General features: G+C 36.6%; 1 protein-coding gene across 5 annotated transcripts in view; it reads right to left on the reverse strand.

The window, feature by feature from the left end:
* Window positions 1-24,183, reverse strand: part of LOC148949319 (retinol dehydrogenase 12-like) — a 516,801-nt gene that overhangs the window by 42,918 nt on the left and 449,700 nt on the right. For 3 of the 5 annotated variants that reach the window (XM_089093350.1, XM_089093351.1, XM_089093352.1), the window contains exons 5-6: window positions 11,757-11,948; window positions 2,186-2,295 (exon numbers count right to left, since the gene is read on the reverse strand). In XM_089093350.1, coding sequence (XP_088949476.1) covers window positions 2,186-2,295; window positions 11,757-11,948 — 302 coding nt within the window. Of the gene's footprint in view, window positions 1-2,185; window positions 2,296-3,031; window positions 3,142-6,706; window positions 6,817-11,756; window positions 11,949-24,183 lie in introns of all 5 variants that reach the window. The other 2 variants (XM_089093353.1, XM_089093354.1) reach the window with 2 other exon arrangements.

Below are 24,183 nucleotides of genomic sequence, written 5' to 3' on the forward strand. Positions count from 1 at the left end.
AATTTGAAAGTTGTAGTTACCTTTTAAGAGTCAAAAGTGATCGGAATGTAATCGGAGTGATCGGAATGCAACCAGCCCCCTCCCAACGCCCTCTTTTCCCAAATTACATCCGATCAAAAATTTGAGATAGCCATTTTACTCAAAATAATCCAAGATCATATAACAGCGCCTCTAGGGTTGATACACCCCCACCCCGAATGCAGAGGCAAGGGTTGTAAGTAATGTGGGTTAATTTCATAGGAAAACACAAGTTCTAGTGCCCTTTTTAAGAGTCAAAAGTGATTAGAAGGCAACCAACCCCTCATCACGCCCTCTTTTCCCCAAATGCACCCGATCAAAATCTTAAGACAGGCATTTTGTTCGAAATAGTCTAAAGATCATATAACAATGCATCAAGGGTTGACACTACCCCTTGGAGACCAGGGGCAAGGGTTATAAGTTATGCCCCAGGGACATATAAAGTTATTATTGAAATTTAAAGTTCTAGCGCCCTTTCTAAGAGTCAAAAGTGATTGAAGGCTAACCAGCACCCTCCCCCCCCCCCACGCCCATCATTTCCCAAAACAGATCTAATCCAAATTCTGAGACAGCTAATTAGCTCAGCATAGGTGAAAGGTCCGGTAATTTTGTCTTTGTGGATGTAAAGCCCCCCCCCCCCCCCCACCGTCCTCAGGGCAAGGGTTGTAAGTTAGGCAATTTTTCAATTGTTTATATATACTATGTGTTATTGAGAAAGGTGGGCACGTTTCATCTTTACTTTCCAAAAAGAGGAAGGGCATTCAGTTGAGCCTTTCAGAGAATGTTGAGGGGAGTGTTGAGCTGAATCAAAACACATTATGTGCATACGGTTTGTCAAAAGGACGTAACTCAGGAGTGAAATTTGGAACTTCCAGGAAATGGAAACTACTGCTATTACTACTACCATTACAACCATTACTTCTGTACCAAGTACTACCAAGGCTCAGGATATTTAAATGAAGATCTCATGAAACGTTGAGGGGAAAGTTGAGCTAAATCAAAACATGCTAGGTGCATACAGATTGTCAAAAGGGCGTAAAAGCAACATTTTTGAATGGTTTACCGTATCAAGATGAATCTTCTGGGGCATCATGAGGGGGATATTCATCTGACCAAAAGGCAAAATGTACATGCTACTATTGCTTTTAATACTGTTGTCACTACTGCTACTATTACTATTAATACAACACTATTACTGCTACTACTGTTCCTACTACTAGGAGCAGTAGCTTTCAGCAAGATACAAATCATGTTCTGGTCTTCGGAAGGCAAGAGGGGTGTCAGCCCTACTCATGGTAATTTCTGTTCGTTTTGAGTTTGACATGGTTATTTATTGTAATATCTGTTCGTCTTCGGTTTCATTTATTCATTGACGGTGATTTGTAGCAGTTCCACGCTTGGAATATTGTTTGACTTTATTTCTGCTCATTTTTGGTTTAATGGGGCTCTTTACTTTTCTTTGAAAACCTTATCTTCTGGAATTTTTTTTTTTTTAATTGTTACAATATTTTTTTTTTCCTATGCAATCATTGTATATGCAGCTTCTACCTCGTGAAATTATTTTACATTCAAAATATTCCTCATTAATTAATATATTAATACATGTATTAATTAACGAAAATTTTCGTTAATTAATACATTAATGTAATATAAAGAATAAGAGATCTCTAAATATTTAGAATTTATGAATAATTTAAGTATTCATACATCCATCAAGATGGCTATTATACTATTCCAAAGGACCTTATTTTTGTTATGTAAATAAGATTTCAGTATATATATAGAATATAATATATCCAGACTCTATATACCGGAGGCGAAAGCAGAAGAGATGACTCTCACATCTGACCCCACAAAAATCTAATGATTTCGACAATGCACTTTCCAATTTCCTATATTTTTCATTTTATTCACCTGTTTCGATCAATTTATGACACCCCCCCCCCCCCCATTCCCGGAAATACTCCTGCAAAGTTATGATCAATCGAACTAGTTACCTGATCGACCGGCGAATTGAAGCAAATTTTACCGAGTAGCACTAAAAGGCATATAGGAGTTTAAAATAAACTGAACACTAACTAAGGCCTAACTTTCAAGTTTTAAAGCTTATTTCAGAAAGCCCCATGTTTTAACAAATAGTAAAAACATGCAACAATGCCATGCTGACCTTAAGAAAGCCACTAGCTGCTATCCATAGAAATGCTTGGATTATCTTGGGAACAAAGCGACCAAAATCCGTTTTGACGGCTCCTGGGTGCAGAGAGTAGGCAGAGACATCTATGATTGAATAAAGCATTGTTAGGTTAAAAAATATTACATAAAAGAGGGGAAGGCTTCCAAGAATGGAGCCAAGGATTTAAAGAAGACCTAGTGAGGACCGTTCTTTCGTTTTCACCTACTACGATCCAAAATTAGAGACAACAAAGTAACCAGTTTCCCCGTTAAACATCTACTTCATATTCACAAGCAACAGAACTTGATAACATTAGTACTGCACTAGTAATAAAGATGTGAACTGTGCAAAATCACAATGAGAAATAAAATTTTTAACTATTTAGAATCAATTTTAACTATTAGAATCAAGTTAAAATAAAATTTTAACTATTTAGAATAGATATATCAATTAGAACCATAATCATTAACAGTGTAAACTAAGGAACAAGACAACATACTAGATGATCAAGAATAGAGCCATCCCCCTATCTTTTTTTTTATTTTGTAGATAAGAATTCCAGGATATGATATATTCTTTGACACTTATAGCCTTTATATGGAGTTTAATCCAGTCCAAAGCTTCCTTATGAATGAATCTTACTAGTTTATCCTCTTCCCATCACCATTTCCAATAGTTAGATCAATTTTTGAATATTAATATCTGGATAGTAGGGTTAATACTTAAAGCATTGTTCAAACATGGTAGATCACTCAAGTTAGTGGCTGCCTTGTCAAAAAGGAGTTCAGAGAAAAAGAAAATGGATTATTATGCATGGTTTTGTTCGTACAATTGTTTTACCTTAGACATATGAGTAAGAATGTAATCCAAAGGAGATCCAATATATTTAGGCAAATAGCGATTGAATTCCGTCTTAATTACACCAGGATGTAAAGAAAATGTAATAACTCCTAAAAATGAGAAATGGTCGTACACTATGTCGAACAGCTTACACGAGTCCCTTTCGTCCAGACTAAATTGATCTGTTACGTCATAAAACTGCACTTAGAATCTTCAAGGTCTCAGGTAGGATTTCAGATATAACATCCCATCACAAATTCAGACAAATAAAATAAAACAATACACGGTTTATACAAGAAAAACAAGCTCAGATTTTGTTTTTACTAGATAAAAATAGTATTTATAGCATATTTGAAATGGTGAACTATAATGAATTTTTTTTTATTTGTTTGCCCTTCACATGCTAGTTTACCTTTCCTGACAGGATTTAAAGTTTTGGGACTAGCTGAGAGCTTATATAATGATTGATTTATTTATATTTGTATTAAAAAATTATTATTTAGGCATAGAAAGTTTTGGAAAAACTTGTTTCTTCATTTAATTATTTTCTTTGATATCATTTCCAGAATTATGCCATATGTGAAGGGGGCTAAAGCTCCCTCAGCCCCACTCTTTATATTAAAGCTTGACTTTTACATAATAATGGTTCGAGAAAAGGGGCTCATTTATTGTATTTCGTTTTCAAACAGGATTTTCAAAAATAAAATAACGCTTCAGCAACAAGAAGGAGCTTTCATCCCTTTAGAAACCATAATACAGGCTTCATCTAACATTTATTGCTATACATTCATCCTATATTATTGCAAATGAAGTGAAGATAGAGGTTAAATCCAAATTCTCTGGAATATTTATGGAATTCCCCTAAAGAACTAGTCCTAAAAATGTTTTTGAGGCCTTAAGTACCCCCTCCTCCCATAAAGTAATCCACCCAAATCCACCTTAATAACTGGTGCGTAGCTACGCGATACTTCATAACTATTAATTTGATTGGATAAACGGTGTATTATAACAGTTATTTTTTTTTTAATGGCTGCATGTCTGTTTAAGGATAAATGGGACTTTGTGAGGTATTATAACATTTGAAACTGGAAAGCTGAATAGATAGCTTTTTAATAATTCAGAACAGATGGGCAATTTTGGAATTTTCTCTCGAATTTTCTCGCAAATTGTCTTGCGCCACCAAATGGCGGAAAAAGTCACTTTGCTCAGACAAAACCTCTTTAGCTGCTTAAAAAGGTTAGTAGAAGTTTGAGCCTTCGGTCAGTTGAGCCATGACTCTCTAGGGTCACTGCATTGATACAATAGCCGCTGAAAAAAAAAACACACACAAAAAAAAATGTATAAACGACTATCCTTTCTCAAAAAATGCGAAATTTTGCCTTTTTCTTAATAGGAGCTTGAAATTTCTGCAAAATAATTCTCTGATATGCTGAATGTGACGGTGTAACTTCCATTCAGATCACTCGCCATTATGGTGATGTTTCACCCATTTTCTAAAATCAGGCCATTTCTAATACCAACAAATAGGCAATAAATAGTTCTGTTTTAAAGTCAAATTGAATAGGACAATTTCAAACCGCCCTTCAGAACTTTCTTCATACCCAAGCACATAAGCAGACACAAACACATTTTGAGGATTTTTCCCACTAGATAGCAAAGATTTAAAATCAAAACCTGCAACTTGTCTTTGAGACAACAGCAACACCACATACGTTTTATAGGCTGGACCTTTTATATTGATTTATCTAAACTAAAAGTTTTTAGACGATGGGAACCAAGTCACAAAACGTTTTTTTTTATGTAAATTGAATTGTGTAAGGCGATAAAACTTTCTGTTTCTTAAACTTCATATATCTATAAGATATAAAGCACCCACAATTTCATTTTTATATTTGTCCAGAGCAAACTAAAAACTGATAAAGTGAGAAATCTGAATTTTGTTTTCAAAGTTACAATAGAAAAACATAAATGGAAATGCAAAAAAGCATATACTGAAACAAAATAGAAAAATAACGTTATGATTTCAGCCATACAATCGTCCATTTACGAGACCCATAAGACCAAGCTGACAACTATAGCGAGTGGAGTTAGTCGACAAAAAGCTGCTTTTACTAGTTTTAACAAAACTGTAGGGAAGCAGGCGTCAGTTCCATTTTGAAATTAGATAAACCCCACTGAAGCAAAACTTAATTTTTCAGAAAAAGTGCAACTTTAATACTGATTTATAAGGAAAATATAATCAAGAAATCTCTGCGATCTAGAAGATAAATAGTCGTATTCTAAGAATAGGAAAACGTCTCTGTGTCAGTCATGAAGAGAAAAATGGTTTGGCTTAGAAAACACCTCGAAGGGCAACAACTTCATAACAATGAGGAATTATCACCAGAGAATGATAAAAATTTTTTACTTAGCATGCTCAGATGCTAACTAGATGCTACAGCAGTAGGATACAAAAGTCACAATGTTTAACCTTCCTTTTGTCTTAAATTCTCGTTTAGTAGCAAGTTTATCCACTGTATGATGGGTTAAAAAGGCAAAAATCACGATTTGAAATCCTCAGTGGTAAGTCCTATGTTAGATTTTTGTTTTTATGGCCGGTTTAAGTTCAAGAGACAGGTCGACCTTTATCGTCTTTTTTAGCATGTCGCAGTTTTTAGTAATGTCTATAGCGACTGAAAATCGTGCTGCCTATAGTTGAGTTGTGCTTTGACTATGCAGAAGAATAAATTATATATTAGCCCTAGTATTCAGACAATTCATATAATCTTTTCAATTCAATACTATTTGAAGCATTTGCTATCAATAATTGTCAGCATTGTTACTACATTTGTCAGCATTGTTACCAATAGTTTCAGATTGTCATTAAATGCAGCAAGATCCTGAATAATGACTGAAGAGGTAAAAATTTATTTTGCGTGAACCAGACGAAGACACAAAATGAAAAATTAACATTGGAAGTGTCATTTTATGGGAGAAAAATAAGGCTTGAAAATCGATGTCTGAGCATTTTACAACAACATTCAAAGAGCAAACTTGCAATTGGAAAAATTTTTTTAGTAGACTGAAGGTTAATCGTTTTGGTTTTAGCATGCAATCACCTCATTTAGTGTTTATGAGGAAACGTGTTACTGACCGAAATTATGGCTTTTTCTGTGAAATATTATATATTTCCAGTAGCCTTATGGTACACTGAGATATTTTAGTGAGACAAACAATTTTTTTGACGACTGACCCATGTGGAAACGTCTGCGCATTCTTACAATATCCATAAGTTACTTGAATTTTTAAGCATATTCGATATATTTGTTTTTATTAAAGTTATTAGATTTTAAAGACAACAAGGAGGTTCCATCCCATCAGAAATGCCCTGCTTGCTTTGACTGTCTAAATTTTACAATGACCTTGGAGATATGCCTCTGGTCGTGTTGTCGAGTACCAAACGTCCATTCACCACCTATTTTCAAGAATCTTCATAAGTTTTTATTGACACTGATTCCTAGGCAAAGCCCATAAACTTTTACATAAAACTATTGTTATCAAAGCAAAAGTCTGAGCTGACACGAACAAATATAAAACAAAATTAATAACACTACAAAACAAAGCCAGGCTTCAGCAGCCAACTATCTGATAGCTACATCTCAAACTGCGACAACATTTAAACCGTGCAATTCTAACCTTAAAGAAAGGCGTACAAAAAGGCCAAGTTATACACTTCAGCCATAAAGGACAATTACGACCAACGTCGGTTTTTACTGAACCCGGATGTAAACAGAAGACATTAGTACCTGAGAACCATAAAACAACAAATTATTTAGTAGCTTGACAATAATCGCAATAATTTATTTAATTATTGTAGTTATTTAAGAATACTTATTGATTGTAATCAAGTTTTTCAGAGGGGAAGAAATTCTAAAACCTTACAAATTGGGGGGAAACGTCCCTCAAGCTCATGATGAAGGCGAGACTCTTCTTCTTCTTTGTGCAGGTATTTGTAACACAAATTACTCAGGAGAAGAACCCCATTGAAAAAAAGGGAAAGGAAGAATTTAGATGAGAGTTATTGGTGGTCTCTTCGTATTATTTTCATCCTTTCCACATAACTAGTTTTCCCAATGTTTTAAGTCAACTTAAAGAGAAAACGTGCATGTGCGCAATTTTGAAAAACAAATAAAAACAGCAGGATATAAATAATCAGCTAAAAATACTTGTTAGCTGAAATTATGATAACTTTAATCGTTGACACGCCAGATCAAACCCTTCTCAAAATGTTTTTCTTAGATCTTTGCAGCAAGAAACTTCACTCACTTTATTTTTTACGTGTTGTGCGTGTAATTGAAGCACAAGCAACTGAATCCCTGTAACCTAACCACCGTGTAACTGAACCCCTGTATAATCAACCCAAGTGCAACTTAACCATCGTGTAACTGAACCACCTGGCAACTGAACACCATTTAACTAAAGCCTCGTGCAACTAAAACCCCGTGCAACTGAACCACAAGCAACTGAACCCCTGTAACTGAACCCCCCGTGTAACTGAACACCTGTATAATCAAACCCCCCTGCAACTGAACCACCGAGCATCTGAACACCATTTAACTAAACCCTCGTGCAACTAAACCCCTGTGTAACTAAACCACAAGCAACTGAGCCCCTGTAACTGAACCACCGTGCAACTGAACTCCTGTATAACCGAGCCCTCGTAAAATTTAACCCTCGTGTAACTGAACCACTGGGCAACTGAACCTCATTTAACTAAACCCTCGTGCAACTGAACCCCATTTAAGTGAGCCCCCCCCCCCCTGTAACTGAACCCCCGTGCAACTGAACCATCGTGCAACCGAGCCATCGTGCAACTGAACCACCGTGCAACTGAACCCTCGTGTAACTGAGCCATTGTGCAATTGAACCACTGAACACAGTTTTTTAGTATTCTAAAAATATGAGGCAATATCATTGGGTAAAACAAAAGTTAGAGTTTTTACACATCATGTTTTTGGACATCATTTTATGAATGATCAAGATCATTCATAAAAAAGCTTTGTTAAATTTTTGCAATTAAAAGATCGGATGTCACAAACCATTAAAGCTCATTTCTTCTCTTTCTTCAGATGAATCACACCTTTCTGGACATTAAGTAATAAACATATGTGTTGAAAATATAAGACCTTTGTGAATCTAGATAACGAATTTTAATCAGATGTCTTTGAGGAGATTGCAGCTGAATATGACATGGGAGGGGGACTGGTTGCACTCCAGTCTTTTTTCCAACATGCCCTGAGAGTTTAAACCTCATACCTTTAGGTTTATACCCTCAGCTGTTCTCGACATATTGCAGATACGTCGTTTTGTAAAACTGGATGCACATACTACCTCTTGATTTAGTTGAAGATGCTCCTAAACATTTTCCGAACGATGTGACGGCTGATGTAACGATGTGACGGTTTGACCTCAATGCTCCATGCTTTTTCTTATTTATAGGATCAAACATGCCCTCTTTTCTTGATAAAAAAAAACAAAAACACCTTGAATGTTAGCAATACGTAACTTGCATAACTTGCAGCTCTTGTACCGGGAGTTATGGATTGTGAACCCTGGAGACATAGTTATTTAACCGTTGAACTGTTTTAAATAAAATGTTCGTCTCAAAATTATCAATCGGATATATTTGGGGAAAAAGAGCGTGAGAGTGGAAGCACTTCGATCACTTTTAACTCTTAAAAAGTGCACTGGAACTTTTGATTTCCAATCGAATGAGCATCCCCCCCCCCAAGTTCATACAAAAATCTTTTCCATAAAAACCTTATGTGTTAACACTGAGTAACTAGCTTAACTTACAGTCCTTAATAAAGGAGCGGTTGGTGAGATTGTTAACCCCAGAGGCATGGCTATTTTGAACAAACATTTTTTTTTTATTTTGATCGGATCCATTTGGGGGGAAAATGGCGGTTAAGAGGGAGAGGCTGATTGTCCTCTGATTACCTTTGGTTCCTCAAAATTGAACTTGAAATTTCAATTTCCAATCGTATGAGCCTTCTCCAAAGTTTGTACGACCATCCCTTCTATAAAAACCTTAAATTTTAGCAATGGGTAACTTACAATAGCCTACAGCCCTTACCCCGAGGACTTTAGGGGTTTTTGTTAATCACGTTTTAGTATTCGATTGAAAATTGAAACTTTTAGTACCCTTTTTAAAGGTCAAAAGTAATTGGAGGGCAACCAGCCCCCCCCCCCCCGGGAAAAACACCCTGTAAAAATACCTCGCATAATACCACCTCGCAGTAATACTCGAAAATACCCCGTTGCAGAAAATATCCCCCCCCCCCCACGGAAAATAACTGGCCGTGAAAAATCTCCCCCCGAAAATACCCCTTGCGATTGAAAGGTTTCTAATCACTTTCGACTTATAAAAAAATACTAGAACTGCCTCGGGATTATAAAACAGTTTCTACCTCCATCCTCCTCTCGTCTCTCCTTTAGAGTTAATTCTGTATTTATCCGAAGGCTCAATGAGCGCTGAGATGCTTTGGTATTAAGATGCACCATTTGCGGTATCTCCTTCTCTCCCTAACGACAAAACAATCAGAGAACCCCATTCCAGAAGTCAAGTACCTTTTTAAGTTTTGTAATTTGTCCATTGCTTACAGATAGTGCTTGTTATTGGGAAACATAAAATACTTTTCGCGTGGGAGTTTTCTAAAGGAGGGGGAAGGGGTGAGTTTCTGGAAGATTTTCCACAAAAAGAATATTTTTTTATTGGGGGGGGGGGCAAGATTTATACATAAATTCCTCTTTTCCACTTTCCTTAGCACTTCTCAGCTAAACTAAAAAGTAACAGAACTCAAATAAATATTCAAATTTGGAAAACCATATTTTCCGCGAGGGGGTATTTTTCAGGGAAGGTTTTTTCCATGGGAGATGGGAGATAAGCGCCTAGACCCGTAGACAGTGACAGGACGAAGGGATCCCCCATTAGCAACATAAAAAAGGAGAAATATATCTGGCTTTAATATTTTGTGACGTCCGGTTTTCTTTATTTTTGTGACCACAAAACAGAACTTTTTGATTAATCATTGTGGCAATCATTTATATCATGACTTTAAAAAGCAAACAATTCCAACAAGGTTCAACATGTAAAAATCCTAACTTGTGTTTTACCCAATCTAAGTACTGTGGTTGAGTTGCACGAGAGTTCAGTTATAAGAGGGTTCAGTTGCACGGTGGTTCAGTTGCAAGGGGGTTCAGCTACACCGGAGTTTAGATAAATGGGGTTGAGTTGTACGGGGGTAGAGTTGCACGAGGGCTCAGTTAAATGGGGCTCAGTTGCACAAGGGTTTAGTTACACGAGAGTTCAGTTACACGGAGGTTCAGTTGCACGGTGGTTCAACTGCGAGGTGGTTAAGTTGCACGGTGGTTCTGTGGTTCAGCTGCAATGGAACCTTTTTACGTATAAACTGAAATTCTCTTCAAGTAAGGATCGTTATTATAAATATAATGCCCCTTCAGTACAAAAATTTTCTTTTTAGCAGCGATTTTATCAACTCAATATTAAAACCTACATAAGCACAATTTTTTTTATAATGCAGAGGCAACCTAAAGCAAAATTCGGAATATTTTTTTTCCACCCGATTATTGGAAACTAATAATCAAAACTTGCAATGTTTCTTGCTTTTAAATTTTCTCAATTGCTATTTTATCATGTTTAGAAATCAATATTAAACTGAGTCACTCTTTTAGGCATTAAAAAAAAAAAAAAAAAAAAAAAAAAAAAAACATGAGTTAACCAAAAATTTGACAAGTCCAACTAATGCACATTAAAGCGCAACTAAGGGAAATAACTTTTTATAGCATAAATATGAGCTTCAGAGACAACAGCTGAGGTAATAAAATCCTACTTTCAACAGAAAGAGTAAGTTTGGAATAATTATCTTAACTTTCGGTGGTTTTCATTGCCTTTTTTTAAGGCATTTTCAAGAAACTTGGTGTTAGATTGACTTCTGGGCAGCGCTTCTACTTGAATTTTTCGGATTTCCCTATATTTCCCCAAAAGATAATTTGATTCTCCTAAATTTCTCCAAAAATTAACGCTAACGAAAATTAAGAATTTGTGTTTTGTGTTAATATTCATACACAAACGACTGTTAATTCAGAGAAAAATTTTGGAGAGCCCAATCTTTCTCTCGGGAGATTCGGGGTAACGTCAAAAAAATTTTAGACAGCAGAAGCACTGCTTCTGAGCGTGAATATATTTAGGTAGTAATCCTTATATACCATTAACAAATCTTAGATTACTGAAGTTCATTAATGGTATTAAAAAGAAAAATAGGAAAATAGTGTTCAACTAAATAAATCGTTTCCCGAATCTCGACTACCACACGAACCGAGCCAAAAACTTTTTACTTATATAATTTTGACAAAGCAGACTTTAAAAAAAATTCTTTAGACACATTGGAATTTTATTTAATTTATTTGCAGGTAGAAATTATCTTAATCAGACTTCATTGGTTGTGAAAACAAAACTTAACTCCCGTAAAAAAAACACAAATGTTTTACGCCTTAATGAAAGGCTCAAGAAATCTATTTTGGTTAAATCCTATTATCTTCAAATGACTTCCCTCTTTTTTTTTTGGGGGGGGGGTGTCATTTCTGAAACGTGAAACAGAAAAACATTGTGTTGACGGTAAAATAAATTCAAGTCAATAAGGTTTTGCGCCAGCGCGAGACTTACCAGTTCCTTTTAACCGGGCAGCCAATTCTTTAGTAAATAAAACATTGCAGAGCTTTGTCACACCATAAATCTTGAATAAGCCTTTGCCATCAGTCTTGAAATTCAGGTTGTCAAAATCCAACTTCTTTGGAAATCGATGAGCCTCGGAAGCTACATTAATGATACGACTCGGTGCTGATTTCTTGATAAGACCTGTAATCATCGGTATGTTTTCAAAATGGGCAGACTTTGGAACATAAACTACTGTTAGGGCAATTCTACTAAAGAAGATACAGATAAAAACTTTTTAGAGTCCACTAAAAGATTATAGTTACACTCTCAGGTAGATTCAAGCCACCCTAATAGGAGGGAGGGGGGATAATAGATTTCAGAGGAAGTGGAATGATGAGAAAATCATTCGTATCGAGACCCATGTTTTAATTTCTTTGAAGGGGTCTTCGAAACCCATCTTGGGGAACGGTTCAAAATGTTCCCCCTCCCCTATACAGCTAGTCTTACATCGAAATACACAGGGCATATGTTTAACCATATCAACCATGTTATAAAATTGAATAAATGAACTCTATGCAAGATCAAGTTCTATTTCATTAGAAATGAACTGACTGGCGGTACAACGAAAGAGCTTATAGCTGAGTTACCATTATATCTACTTCTCTGGTTCTTTGCGCATTACATGAAACAAAAATCTTTAAACCCAACAGAAGGTAAAGGAAGGCTGTGACTACTAAAAGTTTTTTTTTAAGAAATAGAAATAAGTTATGTTCTTTACTGCAACATGCAACTTTGCATGATTGAGGGAAATTTAGGCTTCACTAATCTTTCAAAAGAAGCTTGCTGATTGCAAATCTGATGCAAAGATTCCAACAGAGCTATACACAGCCAAAATACATTGAGCATAAGTCATGACATGTCACAAACTGTTGAAATCATTGTCATGCAAGCGTTTTCAATTTGCATGGTTGGAGAGCCCAAGCCAGGATCCATGAGTATGAACTTCAGCCCAAGGAAAATTCCCTGGAGGAAGAAGCAGTAAAAGGTACTTTCAGGCTGCAGATTAATGATCAATGGATAGACTGGCAGCAGACACGGAATGAATAATTAAACGCCCTTTACAAAGCTGTAACTCAGTGAGGCTTAAGTGCAAGAAGCTGCTGATATCCAAGGATAATGTAATTCCATTAGTCAAATCTGAAAGGTAGTATTAGATCGTCATAAAGAATAGAAAAGAGATGGAACAGGAGGTAGAGATGTTCCATAAAAACTATGAGATGATTTGCATTACGGGTAGTGCGTGATTTGATGGGAAACTGGGAACTGGATTAGTAATATATTAGAATACACCTGATCTGAAAAAAAGGGGCAATTAGTGGTGGTTCTGACCTCTCTTGCGTCCTGGGCAAAATCTTGATTAGTGCCCACCCCCTGGCTCCCAAAAAACAGAAATTATTACGTATTTGAAAGGAGTTGCCCCTTCCACTAGACCTTGCTCTTTACGCTAAATTTTTAACTTTTTGTCCTAATTCTTTAAGAACGATTCCTGAAAGACAATGGCCGTTTAATTAGAACAACAAGCTTTGTTTTAAAATTCTAAAAAAAAACTTTAGCGCAAAGAGGGAGGTATTGAGGAGGAGGCATCCCTTATTCTATACGTAATAATTTCATTTTGTTTCATGGTTTGATGTTGCTCCTTACTTTCAGTTGAAAAACTTGTTGTTGCTTTTTTTATTATTTAATTACTTACAGATAGTATTTGTTAGTGGGAAACATACGGAACAAGTTTTTTAAAGAAAAAACTTGGTTTTTTATTTAATTTCTGATCGTTATTAAATAATACCGATAAATCTGGCTCTCTCTCGATGAAAAAATCCGGTATTTGTGAATTATACGCCATTCACTCGAGTTTACGATGCGTAAAACTCGCGAACGAACGGGTTTCTTCGTTAGTTTCTTCGTCACTTTAGAAATAAATTTGGGCTATATATTTGCACATTAGAGGGGGGGGGGGGGTAAAGCATAGCGAGTCTGCATGCAAATGTATTAGGTATTATTCTGCATACTATTAAGTAAGAATTGTCAAACTGTCCAAATACCTTACCCCCCCCCCTCTTCTTTGCAAATATATAGCACAAATTATATACTTCCCATCTATTCTTTCACTTGTCTTTGTCTTATCTCACGCTAAGCTGAAAGAGACTAACGAAGAAACCAATTTGTTCTCGAGTTTTACACAGCATAAACTTGAGCAAGTGGCATATAATACACAAGTACCTCAAAATGTTCTGACCAAAATAACCTACATTTCTAAAGTACTACAAAATTTTTCATCCTTTTCCATATATTTCTTGAAACTATATCAAAGCTTACCAAAAATTGGGGACAGGTCCTTACCTTTAACTGGGACAGGTCCAGATTGACTATTACCAGTTTTTTAACATGCAATTCATATTTTTTTTAACATCCTGTCTGGCTGCATCTTCTAGATCTTCAGCAGTTTTATCCATGGCCTTTACTTCAAACACCCTTATTTCATTTTTAATGCTTTCTCTACTTTCCTTACATTCCTCTTATTTTAATATGATCTTTCAGTCAAATATTCCTTGTACAAGCCCCTCCTCTTCTCTACTAAACTCAAAGCATTTTCACTAATGTTCGCAGTTGCGTTTCTAACTTTCTTCTTTAAGACGCCATCTGCTACTTCACAAACTATTTTCCTAAATTTATTCCATCCATCTTCTATATTGTCTAATTTTAGACTCTTTAGTTTAATATTGTTTGTGGAAAGTTTCTCTCAAATTATCATCCTGGAGTTTACCTACGTCAAAACTTCCCGAAGGTAGTTATCCTTCCTAAATTTCTGCTTTTGATTAACCCTAGACACGACTAGATAGTGATCTTTATTTTTAAAACCAATAACAGCACTCGTATGTACGTACATTGGTATGTTGTATCGATCCTGCCAGTCTTCTGTTTACATTAATTAAAAAAAACTTTTACCACAAAATTAGTTTTTCAAAGAAAAGTAAAGAACTCCATTAAACAAAAAATGAGCAAAAACAAAATCAAATAATCTACCAAGCGTGAAACTACCACAAATCACCATCGATAAATAAATGAAACCCAAAACGATCAGAAATTACAATAAATAACCAAGTCAAAGTCAAAACAAGCAGAAATTAACATGAATTGGGCTCAAAACCCCTATACCTTCCCAAGGCCAGAACATAATTTGCACTTTACTGAAAAAAATATAAATGTTATTCTTTTATAACTTTAATAAATCAAATAATATTAAAATTTTGATAACTAAATATGAGTATATGTGTATTAAACTGACAATGCACATTCATTTCTATTTTTTTCAGTAAAGTGCAAATTATGTTCTGGCCTTGGGAAGGTATAGGGGTTCTGAGCCCAACGTATGTTAATTTCTGCTCGTTTTGAGTGTGACTTGGTTATTTATTGTCGATTTTCAGATAGAAAATATGTTTTTGAGGAGGACACTCTCCCACAACCCTCAGGGCAAGGGTTTTAAGTTATGCCCTGGAGGCATATAAGGTTTATATAGAGGGTGTTGTCGTAGAAACTTAAAAACCTGCTTATTCGATTTGAAATTAAAAGGGCTAGTACCCTTTTTAATAGTCGAACGTGATTTGAGGTCAAATAGCCCCCCCCCCTACACTACGCCGTCCCCCACATAGATTCAATCAAAAGATTCAGCGTGCCATTTTGTTCAGCATGGTTGATTTCCAGATAGAAAATATGCTTTTGAGGAGGACACTCCCCCACAACCCTCAGGGCAAGGGTTTTAAGTTATGCCCTGGGGGCAAATAAGGTTTTTATAGAAGGCGTTGTCGTAGAAACTTCAAAACAGGCTGATTCAATTGGAAATTTATAAGGGCTAGTACCCTTTTTTATAGTCTAACGTGTTTGGTTGGCAACTAGCCCCCCCCCCCACGCCCATCATTCCCCCAAACAAATCCAATAAAAATTTTGAGATATACATTTTGTTCAGCGTAGTTGATTTTCACATAGATAATATATTTTTGATGAGGACACTCCACCACAACCCTCGGGGCCATGGTTTTAAGTTATGCCCTGTGGGCATATAAGGTTTTTATAGAAGGCGTTGTCGTATAAACTTCAAAACAGGCTCATTCGATTAGAAATTCAAAAAGCTAGTACCCTTTTTAATAGTCGAAAGTGATTGGAGGGCAACTAGCCCCCCCCCCACTCCCATCATTCGCCCAAACACATCCAATCAAAATTTTGAGATAGTCATTTTGTTCAGCATAGCTGTCTTCCAAATAAAAAATATGTTTTGAGGAGGACACTCCCTCACAACCCACAGTGCAAAGGTTCTATGTTAGACCCTGTGGGCATAAATGGTTTTTATAGAAGGTTTTGTCATAGAAAGTTCAAAACATGTTCATTCAATTGGAAATTCAAAGGGCTAGTACCTTTTTTAATATTCGAAAGGGATTGGAGGGCAACTAGCCCCCCTCCCACGCCCATCATTCCCCCAAACACATCCAATCAAAATTTTGAGATAGCCATTTTGCTCAACGTAGTTTTAAGTTCTGGAAATTAGGTCTTTGAGGATGACAACCTCCTCACATCCCTCAGGGCAAGGGTTGTAAGTTATGCCCTGAGGGCATATAAGGCTTTTACTGAACGCGTCGTCGTAGAAACTTCAAAAATGACTCATTGGATTGGAAATTGAAATGATTAGTGCCCTTATTAATTGTCGAAAGTGATTGGAAGTCAACAAACACCCCTTCCATGCCCACCATTTCCCCAAACATATCCGATCAAAATTTCTTGATAGCCATTTTGTTCCACGAAGTTTAAAGTTCAGGAAATTATACCTTTGAGCACGACACTCTCCCAATAGTCTTCAGGGCAAGGATTATAAGCTATGCCCTGGGGGTATATAAGGTTTTTATTGAAATGGGCAACTAACCCCCCTCTCACACCCACCATTTCCTCAAACACATCCAATCAAAATTTTGAGATATCCATTTTGTTCAACGTAGTCGAAAGTTCTGGAAATTAGGTCTTTTAGGATAAAAACCCCATCAGAGCTTTTAGTGCAAGGGTTGTAATTTGTGCCCTTGGGGCATATAAGGTTTATATAGAAAGTTGTTGTAGAAATTTCAAAAAGGGCTCATTTGATTGGAAATTCAAATTGCCCCTTTTTAATAGTCGAAAGTGAGTGGAGAGTAATTAAACCCCTCTCACGCCCTCCATTTCCCCAAACCCATTCAATGAAAGCTTAGAGATGGCCATTTTGTTCGACGGAGTTGAAAGTTCTGGAAATTATGTATTTAAGGATAACAAACCCCCGAGAGTCCCCAGGGCAAAGGTTGAAAGTTATGCCCAGGGGGCATATAAGAATTGTAATGATAGAGTTGTCGTAAAAACTTCAAAAGGGGCTCATTCAATTGGAAATTGAGAGGGATAGTGCCTTTTTTAATAGTTGAAAGTGATTGGACGGTAACTAACCCCTCTCTCACGCCCATAATTCCCCCAAACACATCCAATCAAAATTTTCCGATAGCCATTTTGTTCAACGTAGAAGAAATTAGATCTGTGAGGATGACAACCCCCCCCCCCCCCACAACCAGCCCTCAGGGCGAGGGTTGTAAGTTATCCCCTGGGGGCATATAAGGTTCCTATTGTATGTGTTGTCTTAGAAACTTCAAATGTGATAATTTTATTGTAATTTTATTGGGATAGTGCATTTTTTAATAGTTTTAAGTTACTGGATGGAAACTCACGCCCACCATTTTCCCAGACACATCCAATCAAAATTTTGAGATAGCCATTTTGTTTAACGTAGTTGAAAGTTCTGGAAATTAGGTCTTAGAGGATGACAACCACCCTCACAGCCCTTGGGGTAAGAGTTGTAATTTATACCCTGGGGCCATATAAGGTGTTTATAGGAAATGTTGTAGTAGAAACCCGAAAAAGGCTCATTTGATTGGAATGTGAAAGGCCTAGTGCCCTTTTTAATAGTCGAAAGTAATTGGAAGGCTTGACATTTTTATAGTAAAGATCGATGTGGATATAATGTAATATTTCTTTGTTTTTGTTGTTGTTTAGACCAGGGCACTTTGTATCAAAGGAGTTGTCGTAACCGAGTCAAACTCAGTTATATACAACCGAGAGGGTTGTGGGGGAGTGCCCTCCTCAAAAATATATTTTCCATCTGAAAATCAACTACGCTGAACGAAATGGCTATCTCAACATTTTGATTGGATGTATTTGGGGGAATGATGGACGTTGGGGGGCTAGTTGCCCTCCAATCACTTTCGACTATTAAAAAGGGTACTAGCCCTTTGAATTTCCAATCGCATGAGCCGTTTTGAAGTTTCTACGACAACGCCTTCTATAAAAAACCTTATATGCCCCCAGGGCATAACTTAAAACCATTGCCCTGAGGGTTGTGGGGGAGTGTCCTCCTCAAAAACATATTTTCTATCTGAACAAAACTACGCTGAACAAAACGGCTATCTCAAAATTTTGATTGGTTGTGTTGGGGGGACTGATGGGCGTGGGAGGGGGGCTAGTTGCCCTCCAATTACTTTCGACTATTAAAAAGGGCACTAGCCACTCCCATTTTCCAATCGAATGAGCCCTTTTCGAAGTTTCTACGACAACTCCTTCGATACAAAGTGCCCGGGTATGGAGAAACCAAAAACACATTGTGCCCACATCGTTCTTTACTTAGGCAGCGCTAGCGCGCTGCCAATGAAATAACATAATCGATAAGGTCGGCCTTCTTACCATCATTTGAGTATTGTTTTACTTTACAAAATTTTCCTAGCCTAGAATACCATCTATCCCTATTTCCACTAACCTGAGCATTAAAATTCCCTAATAAAAATACCGTGTTTCTAACTGGGATCCTGTTTATTTGTTCTATTAGCTATGAATAAAATTCACCTGAGTCACTTATCTCCATCAATGGGTTCTACAGGGGCGTACACTACTATGACTGAAACCTTGCACTTTTCATTAAAAGAATAACTAGAATTATATTATTAATACCTTCCAAACCTAAGCAAGACTTAGCTACTTCCTTGTTCATCATGAGCCTACTCCCTGCCTATGCACCCCATCATTCCTGCCTGAGTAAATATTTTAGGCGGGGGGGGGGGGGGGTATTTTCCGGAAGTCTTTTTTAACTAAAAGTAAGAAACAACATTAAAACTTTAAACCAACAGAAATTATTCCGTATATGAAAGGGGTTGTTTTCTCCTCAACGCCTCGCTCTTTACATTTTAGTTTGACTCTTTGTGACAACTCTACTTTTTAAAACAACGAAAACTTTAGCTTAAAGAGCGAGGCGTTGAGGAAGGGACAGCCCCTTTTATATACAGAATAATTTCTGTTCGTTTTAACTTTTAATGTCACTCCTTACTCTCAAGAAAAAAAAATCTTGTTTTTTTATTTAATTTCTGAACGTTTTTCAAATAATACACGTTCGAATTTGGCTCACTGAACATGAAAAATTAAAACAAAATTTGCATATTCATTTTGGGAGATTTATTCCGTATATGAATGGTTACCTCCTCCTTATTACTTTGTTCTTTGCGTTAAAGCTGTTAGCATTTTTAAAAAAGCTTCTTATTCTAATTAAACGGCTATCGTGTTTCAGTAAACGCTCTTAAAAAATTATTCCATCCATCTTCCACCTTGTCAAATTTTAAACTCTCCATTTTAGTATTCAACAAATTCTGAAAAGTATTCAACTGTTCCTGAAAACCCCCTCCCGATCTTCTAGGAGCATGATATATGAGGGGGCTTCTCCCTCCTAAGCCCCTCTTTCTTTACGCTAAATTTTCTTTATGTTTTTTTCTCAATTCTTTAAGAAAGACTTCACCAACATTATGGCCCCTTAATTAGAATAAAAGGGTTGTCAAAACAACAGAGACTTTAGTTTAAAGAGCAAGGGATTTAGAAGAGTGCAGCCCCACCCATATATGGACAAATTTTGTGTCTTTTTTCAATGTTTTTTCTGTACCACCAGTTGAAAAAACTTATTTTTCTAAATTTTAGTTTCTGGTTGTCAATCACTTCACGCCGGATAATCCCGCTCCCTCAAGGTCGTTTCAGGCACTATCCCTTGTCCCCACTCTGCACCCACCAGAATTCTTTCATAACTAATGATTGTAAATTAAAAAGAAGCTTATTTTTCTTTTTAAGCGGCCACTTTGTTTCAGGAGCGGCTCTTAAAGAATTGGGAAAAAAAAATTAAAACTTACGATTAATTAAAAGTACAAGTATACAAAGTATATGTATACTATATACTAAACTATATACGTATGCTATATACTAAACTATACTATAGTATACGTAATAATTTCTGTCCGTTTTAAGTTTTGATGTCGCCTCTTACTTATAGTTAAAAAATTTTTCTTTATTTAATTTCTAATCGTTCTTAAATAATACCGAGAAATCTGGCTCTCCTCCATGGAAAATTCCTTCCCCCACGGAAAATTTCCACCATGGAAAGCTCTTCACTTAAAAATACCCCCCCCCCCCTCCAGGGATATTCCCCCAAGACGCTTCCAATCTAGCTAAAAATTACACCTAAAACCTTTCTGGTGGACGATCTCAGATGAATATGTTTCTTGTGCACTTTAATTTTAAAAAAAATGTAATTTCTTATTGTTTTTAAAATCATGCCGGTAAGCCCCATCGTGAAAATGTTTCCCAACAAACAGCCAGCAAACTGGTATATTCCAGCAAAGGCTTTTTTGGGGGGCTGAGGGGTACGAAAGAAACTTTTAGAAACGCATCAAAAATTTGAAACTGATATCTACTCCCTTATGATTTCTGGGTATATTTCAAGTCTACGCTGTTATTATGAAAGTAAAGAATAACATTAAACCCCAAAAAGAGCAGAATTTATTCCGTACAGGAGGGGTATTTCCCCTTGCTTGTCCACACCTCTACCTCAAGGTCGCAGAAACTTCGGAGTGTGCTCATTAGATCAGAAATTGAGAGTTCTAGTCTTTTTTTGAAGTCCAAAGGGATTGGAGACCAACCAACTGCGTGGGGTGATATTTTCGGGGGGGTGAGGGGGGGGGTATTTTCCATGTTTTTCCAGGGAGTATTTTCAGTGGCGGGGGGGGGGTATTTTCCGCGGGGAGTATTTTCCGGGGGTAGGGTAAATGCCAGCAACCGAGAAAGGACAAGGAAAGAAAAAAAAAGGCCGCAAATATCTTTAGAGGCGTCAAACGAGGCATGCTCAATGGCGATAAAAACTAGAAAAGAACAGAAACGTCTAATAATAAGAAAAAAGGAATTGCAATTAATCAAGTGAAGAAGAGAAGGAGTAAATCAGAATTGCTCGTCAATAAAATTAAAAGTAATTAAAACCTAACCTGCATTAGGCTGGACTCTTATTACCTGGATGGGGTTGGAGTGGCTTAAATACATTTGGTATGCATTTTTTGTGCAGGAAGAGGAGGGAGCCAATTGTTTTTGTTTTTCTTTTTTTTTTAAATATTGTTTCTAGTTTTCTATTTTCCGTGTTTTTCCAGGGAGTATTTTCAGTGGTGGTGGGGGGGGGGGTATTTTCCGGGGGTGGGGTAAACGCCAGCAACCAAGAAAGGACAAGGAAAGAAAAAAAAAGACCGCTAATATCTTTAGATGAGTAAAACTAGGAATGCTCCATGCCGATAAAAACTAAAAAAGAACAGAAACGTCTAACAATAAGAAAAAAGGAATTGCAACTGATCAAGTGAAGAAAGAAGGGGAAAATCAGAATTGCTCGTTAATAAAATTAAAAGTAGTCAAAACCTAACCTACGTTAGGCTGAACTCTTATTACCTGGATGGGGTTGGAGTGGCTTAAATACATTTGGTTTGCATTTTTTGTGCAAGAAGGGGAGGGAGCCAATTGTTTTTGGTTGTCTCTTTTTTTTAAATATTGTTTCTAGTTTTCTTATCTCTTCTTGTATTGTTCTTGTTGTTCCATTCTTCCGGTTTCGTATTGCTTTCGTTTTTACTGTTAAATAGCGACGAAGACCACTCTGCCTTTCCATAACAAACAACAAAAGCACAAAGAACAATAGGGATATCTTTTTGTAAGACAGTGAAGATAATTTGAATGAATATTTTGGTCCTCAGAAAGACAAAAATATATAAGAGAAAAGATAAAAGACTCACAACAAAGTGCAACCAATCAAATCAAAAATAATTGGTTAACAGACAACCACGGAAACAAGGAGACATCCGATCGAAGAACCTCCAGTTGGGAGTAGATACCGGTTGGAGATTTCACTTGCATTAAACGTTAAGATGGAGGACATAGTGGGAAAAGGAAGAATCCCAAAACCGAAGAAATATACGGAAAGAGTGTGGGGGCTAAATTTATCATTGGTCAATCAGTCAATTATTAGTTGTTCTTTGGGGAGGAGGTGGATGCAATGGGCCTTTAAGTAAGCCTCAACCCCGAGTGTGTGGGTCTCCCAGTGGTCACTCAGCCGTTCCAAGTGCGAAAAGAATAAAAAAAATAATACAATGTAAAAAGACAAACCCAAAAAACAAGAGCTAACATAGAAGAGACCCTTTCTCGGGCAACAGTGAAAAGGCGAGGAAACAGTTAATTTACTTGTCAGTCAGTCAGTAAGAAGATACAGAGCATTATGGGGTAAACCTAGCCTGAGACGGTTTAAAGTAAGCTTAGGATGAAGAAATAATGTATCAAGAGTAGTGAGTAGAGTAATGTTGTACTCCCTAGAACTTAAACGTACATTTATTTGGCCGGTAAATGTGAAAGATAGGTGATTAATGAAGGCTACGAATGCTCTCGACTGAGTGCATTTGCATGGTACCTGCATACTAGGATTAGAGGTTCCAATCCTAGGAAAGTCTTAAGAAAACACGCAAACGAAATTTCGGCCAAAAACGCGGTTTCCAAACATTAGCCCCCCTACCGCACACTTCCAGCTATGTGCAGCTATGCTTTCAATAGGGTTACAACTTTTATTTGACATTTACTTTTTACTTTTTTCCAAGTTTTCGTGAAAATACCTACCTTTGGTAGTACCAAGATTCTCTTTGGCAGACTAAGCTTCGGAAAATGCCAGCATCCTTGGGACTTCCTGTGTTCTGAATTTTATAAATTTATGGATGCAGATTAAATAGCTTATTCGTAAAGAAATAGGCTGGAAAAAAAACTGTTTGATAAATATAAGCTAGCATGTCGAAAAAAAAAAACAGAATTGATATGATAATATCGTCTATTATGTGTGCGAAATTATGTGTAATTATGTGAGTTAGTTTTATGGTATTAAATGTTTTTGATTTTGCAACTATTATGTTATTTTATTTGTATGTACTATGTTTTATTATTGTTATGTGTGTTCTTTTCATGGCTTATTATTTTGTGTGTAAATGTTTTTTTTTTGTTTTTTTTTTCTTGCCATGGTTCAAAGAGGCTCTTGCTGCAATAAAAACCCATCTATATCTATCTATCATTCATACAACCTGGAAAATTGGGCATAGAGCTTTCCTTTCACTTAGCTTTCCAGATATAAAGATAGCGCACCTGCAGTTGAAGTTTAATTAAAGAAAAGTTTGTGCTGAAAAATTTAGGGTCATAGCTATAAATTCGATTTTATTTAGAAATAATCACTAGCGTCATGAAAAGTTGCATGGCATTAACGGTATCCAAAAAAATTAAATGGCAATAAAAAAATGTACTTAAATGTTTCTTTTAATCATAAAGCCAATAAATCAGAGAGTTTGCATATAATTGAAAAACTGAATGCAGGTAGGCGATTTGAATTGTTCAAGATACCAAATCGATATATTTCATGAAACAAGCATCAGAAAAGGCTGAGATAGACACTAACAGCTGCTTTGTTTTTTTCGTTTTTTTACCATGATGACCAAAAAGTAAATTTGGTTCTTGAGGTATGAGGTATTGAGGTTCTTGGGGATTTTGCAACTGTTATGTTATTTTATCAGCGTCTTCTATCCCGATCAGCCGAAAGCGTGTTTTATTTGCCATAGCAAGGATCATGAGGCCAAGGACTGTCAGAGAAATCGCAAAAATCAAAGAAGGCAGTGCCTTGAGCCCAAACCCAGGAAATTTAGGTTCGGCATGGGGACCACAACCTATAGCAACACCGAAGCCATCCCAAGGAAATGAAGGAGTTAGAGGCATTAGCGCGCTCTCACCATCAGTTGCGGTAAACATGATACTGGAAAGTGCGAAGATAAATACTAAGAAAGGAGGTGGAGCTAAAAAAAAAAAAAATAACCCAACAAAAGAAGCGTCAGAAAGTGGGCCAGCAACCAAAGAGGCAGAAAAACATGGCAATCCAGAAGCCGGAGCAAGTAAACAAGTAGCAGAAAACCAAAAGATGAGTTTGAGACCACCAATAAAAAAACAAAAAGACCAAGTGAAA

This window comes from Artemia sp. Qi Xiang Cuo, chromosome 8, assembly GCF_049724085.1.
Source record: "Artemia sp. Qi Xiang Cuo chromosome 8, ASM4972408v1, whole genome shotgun sequence".
In the NCBI taxonomy this organism is placed as follows: domain Eukaryota; kingdom Metazoa; phylum Arthropoda; class Branchiopoda; order Anostraca; family Artemiidae; genus Artemia; species Artemia sp. Qi Xiang Cuo.